Source organism: Rousettus aegyptiacus, unplaced genomic scaffold, assembly GCF_014176215.1.
Source record: "Rousettus aegyptiacus isolate mRouAeg1 unplaced genomic scaffold, mRouAeg1.p scaffold_m13_p_2, whole genome shotgun sequence".
NCBI lineage: Eukaryota > Metazoa > Chordata > Mammalia > Chiroptera > Pteropodidae > Rousettus > Rousettus aegyptiacus.
Window position 1 is genome coordinate 117,076,885 of NW_023416295.1, and position 11,007 is coordinate 117,087,891.

The 11,007-nt window shown below is 36.2% G+C and overlaps 1 protein-coding gene across 5 annotated transcripts in view; it reads right to left on the minus strand.

The window, feature by feature from the left end:
- CPSF6 (cleavage and polyadenylation specific factor 6) overlaps nucleotides 1-10,525 on the minus strand; it is a 30,450-nt gene extending 19,925 nt beyond the window's left edge. For all 5 annotated transcript variants that reach the window (XM_016133567.2, XM_016133566.2, XM_016133565.2 and 2 more), the window contains exons 1-3: nucleotides 10,394-10,525; nucleotides 2,727-2,936; nucleotides 1,335-1,438 (exon numbers count right to left, since the gene is read on the minus strand). In XM_016133567.2, coding sequence (XP_015989053.1) covers nucleotides 1,335-1,438; nucleotides 2,727-2,936; nucleotides 10,394-10,453 — 374 coding nt within the window. In that variant the 5' untranslated portion in view covers nucleotides 10,454-10,525. The remainder of the gene's footprint in view (nucleotides 1-1,334; nucleotides 1,439-2,726; nucleotides 2,937-10,393) is intronic.
- Between the last annotated feature and the right edge of the window lie 482 nt (nucleotides 10,526-11,007).

Sequence of the window (11,007 nt, forward strand, 5' to 3'; positions counted from 1 at the left end):
AGTTCTTCAAAAAGTTAAAAATAGAGTTAACATTTAATCAATAATTCCACTCCTGGAATTATTCCACACATACACCTGACAGAATTAAAAATACATGTTCATACAAAACTGGTACATAAATATCCTTAGGGGTTTTATTTATAATAGAAAAAGTGAAAACACCACCAATGTTGATCAAATAATGGATGAAAATTATAACAATATTATTTGGTCATAAAAAATTAAGTAGTGATATATGCTACAACATGGATGAACTGTGAAAACAAGCTAAGTGAAAGAAGTCAGTCACGGACCATATCTTGTATGATTTCATTTATATGAAATGTTCAGAATAGGCAAATCCATATAGACAGACTGCTAATGAGTATGAGATTTCTTTTTGGGATGATGAAATGTTCTGGAATGAAACAGTGGTAATGGTTGCACAATCTTTCAAATATATTTAAAAACCAACGAACTGAACACTTTAAAAGGGTGAATTTTATGGCATGTGAACGACACTGCAATTAAAAAAATACATTTAAAACAAAAAAATGAATCACCACCAATTTTGCACAGTTACAGGATATTCTATATTATCAGAAAGGCTCTTAGGAGTTTACATCCTTTCCTTCCTAATGTTCAAAATGGTCTGTTAACTAGGTCACTTATTCTAATAAACAAATTCTACTGTTTGATTCAAATTATCTAGGGTCACAACATTTAGAAACAATTTAATGAATTTACTACTTAACAAATATTTATTGGGCTCTATCTCCTACATGCCAGGCAACATTCTAGGAATGGGGTACAAGAGTAAACAAAACAAAATCTCTGCTCTCATGGAGCTTACAATTTAGTGGGAGACAAGGCAATGAACAAAATACACTATCAAAGAAAAAAATAAAAAAGAAAACAGCGATGGGAGCAGAAGGTGCTATTTTGCACAGGATGGTCAGGGAGGGAATTCTTAAACAGAGGTCCTGAATGAAATGAGATCCATGTAGATATCTGGGGGAAAAGTAAACCAACAGGAAACAGTGTAAAGGTCCTAAGCAGTGTTGTGTTTCAGGAACAACATTTCAGTAACGACTTTAACCATGTATATGGAGAAAACTCAGGAAAATTATAATAATAAACCTAACCTGTCCACATTTCCAGCTTCGCTGGTTTTAGTATGAGATCATAGGGCAAGTGAAATGAATCTTTGCCCAGGAACCTCCTACCCATGTGGATAATAACTGCATCCAACACATGTGGATAGTTAGCATTAACTTTAAGGAAATGTACTCCCAAAATGGTAATCACTAGCTACTAACTTATATTAAGAAAGAGAATTAAAACAAAATTCTTACCCCTTTGACTGGCCATTTGCCCGATTTTCAAAAAATTTTATTTCCAAAATATCATTTACTCCCAGAGAATGAACTGCTTCGGTTAAGTCTTCATCTGTTGTCCACTGCAAGACATTTTCCCCAATTAACCAACAAAATATATCCAAGATTTTTATTGTTTAAATTTAACTTTTAAGGATTAAACTCAGGATAAACAAGAGAAAATTTATGCTTAATGAAAATCTATATGCAGTTACTACAAGTCAGTCTTCAATCTTTAAATAGCACAAAAGCACTTGACATAACTTTATCCCTTGATAAGTTTCAGAAATTAGAATGTACAAATCCTGAAGGAGATTTTTATTTTTTTAACTCTTAAAAAGTTTCTGGCCTCTTCCAACTTTAAACTGCTATGATTTTAAATTTTCAATAAAACTCATCTCACTTTTCACTTCTTCTCCTTAAAGAAAATTATTTGGGGAAATAAATTCCATCTTGTTTGCATATAAGAGAAAAAGAAAAAAAACTAACATGTATTGAATCCCTGCCATGTACTTTTACTTAACTCTTATAATATTATGAGTCCTATTATTATTTCCATTTTATATACAATAGGAAAAATTAAGAAGCTTGTCCAAAGTTACAAACTAATAGACAGAGCAGCTAAAATTAAAAGTCTTACTTAACAACCACTCTCCTTAACTATACTGCTACTGCCTCTAATACTATAAAATTACTCAGACTGGGTGATAGGAGATTAGTTAATTAGTTTTCTAAAAATGTCAACATTTTAAAATAAAATGCTACTAAGGATATGAAAGAGTGACAAGTTTTGATTGCTAGACAATTTTTAAACTTTCCAGAATATGTAATATATGTTTCTTAGAGATAAAACATTCTATAGAACTGCTTTAGTGAATATTTACGATTTAATGCTAATAAAATTATATACATTGACCATCCAGCTAATGAATATCCCAACCACCAATCTTACAACTCATAAACTCAAATTAAAATACAATGTATATAGCAACATTTTCATAAATCGATTTCGAAGAGCAGAAATTAAACTCAAGCCCGTAATAGGAATTAGATAATGAAAACTTTTTAAAACCAGGGGTCATAACTGTCTTTCTCTTCTATAGTTTTGAATTCTGGTTTGAGGCCTTATGTAAGCATTTTTTGGTTGTAAAATTGGGATAGCTAAAATATAGGAATAATAAGGTAAAAAGAATAATTGATTTGAAAGTAAAATAAAAGATACTTTTATTACCCTCCTCACTGCACAATCAAGCGTATAGAACAACCAATCCAGTCACTTTAAATTCTTATTTTATAAAACTGGAGAAAAACATTAACTGGAACCGTTCAAAATCAATTGCCAATAATGTAATTCATGTTAAATTTACTTACCCATGTTAGATTTCCAATATATAATGCAATTCTCTTTCCAGTATATGTATAGACGACATTTGGTGCTGCTCCTTTTCCCACATCATCACCAACAGTTGGTGGGAGAGTATCCATGTAATCCCGGTCTTCTGGGGCATCTCCATTATTTGCAGACGGAGAGATGACATCATCATACAAATCTATCTGATCATGCCCACCATATTCAGCTTCCTGAGACACAGAAATAATGATCTAGGTTATTCTATATACTACTAAATAGATTTGAACACAAATTCATTCAACTACTTTGTTTTAAAAATCTTATAAAAGATAGACAAAGGCCTAAAGATCTTGGTATAAATCATCCTACTTTTATGCCATATATATATCTTTGAACAGTGCCTAAAGTGAATTTCTATACAATGAACACAATTTTCCCACTATTTATTATAATATAGAAAATAATGTTCCTTTAGGAAAAGAATGACATGGAAATAAACTTTCCTTGGAAGTAAAACACTCTTAAAGTAAAATAATAATACATGAATAAAAATAGGTAAGCTTTTAAAAAATTGATACAAAAATATCACAAAGAAAAATCAAAGCCATTTCAAATCTTTAATATTTAACTGCAGAAAAAGACAACTATTATTTTCTATGATGTATCAGGTTTTTGTTTCCCAACCCTGTAAAACCTATTAGTTTTAGAAAAAAAAGCACAGTGAGCTAAGCCATAGGGAAGGAATAAGAAAATGTGGGTATGTAAATAATCCCGAATGTCATAACAAATGTACAAAGGAAAGAGAAACAATAAATAAAATATAGTTAAAGCTATACAAGTTAGTACCTAGTGATAGTTTATTATTCTTAGTCAACACAAAGTTAATGCTTATGAGACTTCTTATACATCTAGTCAATCAGCAAGAGAATCTAGTCAATTTGCAAGAGAAAAAGGATAACAAGGATTTAGTAAAGTTTTGCCACTGAGTGTCGCCACCAGAATTAAAGCAATGCTAGTAAATGACAATATAAATGTAAATAAGCAAGGAAGGAAGAGGAAAACTAAAAAGAAGCAAATATATAAAGAGGAAAAAAACGAAAAAAAAGAGGGTTACGTTTGTAAATAAGCCCAAGAAAAATGAAATGCTGGCACTGACAGAACACTCAACATTTAAATTACCTTTGGTAACCATTACTGGGCCACAGGCTTGATTAGCCTGTATCAGAAGAAAAACTATTTTCATCTTCTTCCCTTTCCACTACTAAGTACCTAAATCAATTGTGAATTATTTTATTCTTATGATATAGAACATTGAGATAACAGAGACAATTATACTTACAAAACAACAAACTTAAAGAATTTAGACAGAACTCATATCTTCTCCCATTAAGACAATTTATTAAGAAAGAACTGTTATACAAATGGCACATAAAGAGCTAACAGTTTTAGAAATTAACTATTACATGGATAGAGAAAGCATTCATAATATGACTTGTAAACAGATCACCAAATTATAGTCCCCAAAGGAACATGGCTCTTGTTATTCAGAAGGGAGTCAGAATAAGAATTTTCTTCTTTAAAAAAAAAAAAAAAAAAAAAAAGAACCTAGAAGAGGAAATACCATTTATACACAGCGAAAGGAACCTGAAATCTATAAAGTCCTCTTCAGGTAATCTTCTCTATAGCAGAGTTAACCAATTTACTAATTATAAATGGAATCTTTACATAACAATTTTGTTATGAGGTAGAATGTAAGACTTATTTAATGTGAAACCCAAAATATCTAAGTCAGAAAACAAACCCCATCTTTAGCAATGGGCAAGCAACACATCACCGAATATCACAATTTTATTTTGTTAACACAGGAATACCAAAATAATCTTTCAGAACTGAGTTTAGAAAAAAAAAAAGTAACATTAAATTGCAGTGATAGCAAAAAATTAGAAAAAAGGAGGGTGAGTTTTGTTATGAAGCTTCAGGTAACGTGGTTCAGCAGTGGTTCCATACACTTTATATATTAAAAAGCTTCTTACAAGGGGTAGTGGGCACTTTAAACTCTCCTGCAATCCAGTTCTGAACATCAAATAGAATTATAATAATAACAATAAAAATTATTATTATTCAAAGGGAGTTGTGTTTCCAGCCTACTCAGCAGAGACTATAATCATAATACATGGTCTGAAGGAGAGGAAAAAAGAAGGCAAGGGTTATTAATAGCAGGACTAAAATAAAGTATTTAAAGTTATACTTTCACCAGATTAACACATAATTTGACTTTTCATTGGTTTTGAATCTAGGAAAATGTTTACATAAGTAGACAATAATTTACAAGCATAACTGCATCTACACTAACCTGGTGAATCACAATCACTTACTATTTTTGTCCGTCCATGAATTCCTATGTTGACATCAAACAATTTTTCCATATTGATAAGATTCTACCAATATTTACGATCAGCCAGTTTGTCTGATAGTTGGACTGCTTCCAATTGGTTGAAGTATGATGCTGCTAATTGAGACCATGGTCCTGGGGTTTGATCTCCATGTGGGCTAGTTAGCTTCACTTTGTTCCAAGACCACAGCCTGTATTTCTAGCCCCAAAGGTATGCATTTGAACGTAGTGAAAAAACATTAATGAACCTAAATTCATCTGCCACCATTACTAAAAATGCAACTCAAAGGAGACACTCTTTTGTAGTATGAGTAATCCTCCTTTTCAGCTTCAGCATATCACACCTATCCTCCACATTAAAAACAAACACACAAAACACATCCTGTTTTTTGTTCCCCTTTAAAAAGGGGGAAAACATGCAAATTCTGAAATTATGCAAAATGTATATCACAGGTTATAAAGAAAGGGAGCTCTGAAAGTCTTCTAAACAAACAAACAAAAAATGCTATTTTGCCAAAGAGAAATGGTCAGCAATGTCAGGTTCTACTATGTAAAGTCTTTGCAATAACTATCTTTAGGAAATTTTAATGGCATTTGAAAACAAGAAAATATTAACATTACCCTTCTAATTATTTTAGATACCAAATGCTGCCCAATATATCTACCTTTCATAGTAGCTAACTGCCCATAGGGCTGCACATTATATGTAACTTCCAATAATAAACAGCTCTTAAAGTTTGTTTAAAAATCCACTAAATTTTTTTCATTACCTACATTCGAAATAACTACAATCATTTAAAGTCAAAGTATCTTCTCAAGATTTTACACTTCAAGACATGTTCTACATGATATACAAATAGCTACTGCCAAGTCAGAGAAAAAACTTAAAAGTAATATATAGTAAAGTAACCAAAATTCTACCAGTTCCTTTTTATCGCAATTGTTTCCTAACCGTTATCACTGTTCCCTTCCTTCCAAGGAGTTATTTTTAGACATATTTTCCCAATCACCTCCCATAAAATTTTAATAGCACTGATATAGTGTATATACTGAATATCACTACTGGGATGACCATGGTATAGCTGTAGTATATTCTTCATTCTTCATGACAGGCTCAACACTTGTTTTCCATCCTAAAATTGTAGTAATACCATTCCTGCATTATGGCACTACAGTATGGCACAGCAAAGGCTACTTGTTTCAGAGCTTCTCTATTTAAAAAAAAAAAAAAAAAAAAAGGCAATTTAATAGTCATTTCCATTTAGAGAAGTATAAGCAGAAGAAAAGTTACATTTTATATTTACAAAATGTATTCTATACCAAGAAAAATACTAGCATGCAAAATCCAATATCAGATAATTTAATACATAGTTATCTTTTTAGAAAATACATCACTTTCTGATTTTGTCTAATTATGCTCTGAGCAGATATTAAAATTACGTTTGTAATCCCTGAGAGAAGCTCAACTAATAATAAGCCAGTTTAGTACTAAAAACATGCCATATAAACCACAAAGTGGACAATTCATAGGCAGCTGAATGGACTACCCCTCACAATAATAAAATTGAGAAGGGTTCCAGCTCCTCTAAGCATTTCTACCTAAGTTTCTGAATCGATATCTACCTACTTCATTCTTGACTTTATAGCAATGTCTTGGTTTTCTATTAAAAATAAATTTATCAGAAATAAGGTCACATTGATATTTGTCCAATAAACTTTTCCCAAATTTGGCTAGACAACTGACAAGAGCAGATATAATGACTAAATACAAAGTAAAATAACTTATGAAATAAAGGCAAGCTGACTTATGAGGATGTCTAGGTCCATAACTTCTCTATGAATATTTATTTTCTCAGTCACTACGTACATTTTCATTTTAAATGGTGAGATTACTAAAGCAGCACCATTATCAGTGGCCTACTGCTAGATGGATCATTAACTAAATTCTACATTAAGAGTTTCTGATGCCCAAACAAGCAAAAAACATACTACTTCAACACATAACAGTATAAGCTTTTCTGAAGTTCATAGAATTTTTGATTTCTTCTTCCCTGCCATAAAATTTTACAGATCTACACATAAAGGAGTGGGTTCTACAAAAAACAGCCTGTTAGTGTTATAATTATGTGTGTGTCTCTCACCCTCAAGACAGTGCACTCTAAAAGTAGAGACTATCTAAACTTTGTATCCCTCCTAGTTGGCATATAACATACTCAAACTTTTTTGGAACAACTGAGTGAGTTTCAATTTTTTTATTTAGTTTTGGTCAAAATAAAAATCTATATTAAATATCAGACTATTAATACTAGAGTAAAAATCCCAGTTCAAACTGAACTGATACATACTAAAGGCTAAAACAGAACCGCTGTCTTCTCAATTCCAGAGGTTTGGAAGTAGTTCAAATTCTTCCACTTGAATAACTGTTCTCGATTTGGTTACATCCAAAGACCTTCAAATTAAGAACTAAAGAGCACCCATAAAGGATAGCCCACCCAGTCTCTTGTGCATTCTCCCCTTCAACTTTATTCTCCATTTTAAAATTCTGGTGAAGAAAGCTCCACTATAGCTTCATTAACTTAATCTCATCTCATCCCCAAATTAAAGTTTCTTCTAAGGTAGTTGAATGTCTCACACATTTTGGAATAGGTTTAACAGTGTGCTTTTCCAAAATACATGGGCAAAAAAAAAAAAAAAAAAAGCTTTATAAAAGTATGACCATTTAAAATAGAATAGAAAATACAGACTATAAGAGAATTTCGAAGTATACAAATTCAATAAAAACTGCAGTTCACACTAAAGAACAGATTGTTGTTTAAATGTTTAGAGCAGTATAGAAGCTAAAGTAAGTCAGGGCTGGTTATACTTAAGTAAAACATTTTACTCAACTACAGTAAAATTAGTCATAGTTTACTATACAGCAGCCAGCAGAAATAAAGTCACCAGCTAATAAAGTGCAAAATAAGTTAGTGATAATTTTGTAGTTGTTCCTAAATGTGATAAAATCTTAGAATATTTCAATAATAGTAACATTTTAAAAAAGAGAATGAAACCTTGAAAACAACCAACTATTCTTTCGTGGCCATATTTGTACAGGAATTATCACAGCAAGCAGATTACAAAGGCCAAGATACGTAAAATAATAACAAAGCCTCTATTTAATCCCATTAATCTATCCAAAAGTATAAATACTTTACTGGTAAAATCACACAACTATGTATGAGATAATGCTGTTGGTATAAGTCAACAAAAAGTTACATTTTACAAAGAACCCTACAAAGTAGTTCCTCACCAAGGCCACAAAATTGTAATCTCTTCTTACCTCCTGCTCAGTCACCACTAGTTACAGCACAGAGATAAGGAAGTATCACTCTATCCAGCCATATGGATTAGAGAAATGCAGATCCCAAATTAAGTTTGCAAAAGCCCATACTGTATTTCATGAATAGGTCCTGAAGAAAGCCAACTATTAAACCTGCACCCCAATTCTTCCTTTATTGTGAGTGGAAAGGCAAAGCAAATGCTAATGAAAACAATCTGAATATTTAATTGTTCCTTTACTTGCAGGTATGGCTCTCTTGCAGGTATGAAATGCTATAATCATTTGATAAGTAAAAGGGAAAAAAATTCCTAGAGATCTTTGTCTACTGACCTTAAAAACATTATTCTGACTATAACACTCAAAATAATTTTCTAATTTGTCACTGACACAGAAAAGGCATCATATATTCAAAATACAAGCATAAAAACAAAAAATTTTAAACTTAACGTTTGATTACAATAGGTTACACCTAAACATTCAATCTCTAATAGAGTAGAAAACATTTAAAACTGAAATGTTTTTCTAATATTTAAACCAGGTGTACAATGTCATTCCTAAAAAAAAAAAAAAGGTAAGGATTTCTAGCAAGTCTCAATTAAAAAAAAAAAATCTTGAACCTCCTAGTCACAAATAAGATCCTTAATGGAGGGGGAAAAAACACATTAATTAGCAGAATTTTATCATGTTTCTCATCCAGACCCGGAAAATATAAAAAATAAACAAAATAAAGCTTCCAGGTGCACTGCAGTCAGGGACAGTTTGATCTATTTTTTAAACGTGTTACTACATAAAACGCAGTAAAGACGTGAACAGCAGGCTTAGAGCGTAAACGTCACTGCTCTAGTAACAAGATCTTTTGCAAGGATGCCCAACATCAGACATCACCGCTCCGCGGCTAGTTCTAGGCCAACTGTGGCCTGTGAAATACCGGAAAAACCTTGCATTCTCACTTTCTCCAACCTTTCAAAACGTAAAGCAGATCCCTCGAAAGACATTTAACATTTTGCTTTTGCAAATCGGGTCATTATCTACAACCCCTTATTTTTAAACTGCAGCAAAAGAATTTTGGGTGAACGTTCTTCAGTCACTCCTCTGATCTCTCGAAGAGCTACCTACCATCTTTTGTTTCATCCAACCACCGCGCTTCCACGTATTCCTTTTGGCCCAGACCATATATCTTCACAGGTTATTTTCATCGAAAAGGCCAAGAACAACGGGGCCTCAAAGGCAATGCGGGCCCTCGACCACCGAGGCAGGGCTAGCGCCATCGACTTTTAAACACGATCTACGTGGGTCCAAAACTCAAAGGACTTGTTGCAAACGCGCCCACACCGAAGCCACCGTCAGAAAGCGTGAGGGGAAGAGGAGAAAGGCACCACACCGAAACCTGTCGCAAACACGAGCAGGAGAGCCCAGGAAACCGGGCGCGCGGGATACAAAGGGCGGTGAATGCGGCCTTCCATGAGGCGACCGTGCGCGGACAGGGAAACAAAATGGAGCGACGGGAGGAATCGGAGCCCGAGCAGCGGGGCCGAGGACGAGGCGCCGGCCGGCGCGCGCCGGCCGGGCTTCCTCCTTGACCCGGCAGCGGGGGAGGGAGCGCGGCGGCGACCCGTTCTCCCCGCCGCACACACGCGGCCCCGCCGCCCGGGGCCTAGCGCGGCGGGAAGCGCCCGCCGGCCGCCGCCAACAATGGGGAGTGAGGCGGCAGCGAGGGAGGGGCCGGCCGCGGCTGCACGGCGGCCCGCGTCCGCGCTCTGGGCCCCGCGGCGGGCCGCACCGCCTGCGACCCGCGAAACGATGCGGTAGAACGAGGGGCGAGGGGGGCACCGCGCCGGGGTCGGGCGGCACGGCCCACGGGCGGCAAGGGCGCACGGTCTGCAGCCGCGCCGGCTCGCACCCCGCGGCGGGCCCCGGTCAGCGTCCGGGCCGCAGCGCCGCCCGCTTCGGCGGCGTGGGCCCGGGCCCTCACATACCTGGTTGAACTCTTCCCCCACATCCGCGTAAATGTCTATGTGGTCCACACCGTCCGCCATCTTCGCTCGGCCTCGGCCTCGGCCGCCGCCGCCTCCTGCAGATCCGCCCGCCGCGGCAGCAGCAGCAGCGGATCTAGCGGCGGGGGCGGGGCGCGCTGCGTCACTTCCGAGGCCCGGGGGATGAGGCGGGGGCGGCCAGGGGTAGCCGCGGGCGGCGGTCGCTTTCGCAGCCCCGTTGCTTGGCGGGCTGAGAAAAAAGCTAAGGGCAAAGGCACTTTCTTTTGTGTGCCTGGGTTAGGCCTTGGGGGATGAGAGGGGAGCGTCCCAGTTGTTTCCAGGGACTGTGTTTCCACGTTGTTCCGGACACCCTCAAATGTTGTGTAGTAGTGTTATTTCCCAGTTTTTCTTACATTTCTCACTGCCAGGGTTTCTAGAAAGGTGGGAGTTAATATGTCCGTGATTAAATACGAAGTGTAACCCAGCTTTCTGTGAGCCCCCTGAGAACGAGAACAACATCTTAATGCCCGCAACCTCACTCGGAGACCCGCAGTTTCATTTGCCTTGTAAATGCTAGATACCCGTTGATGATTATCTTGAGCTATTTTCAGGCCACT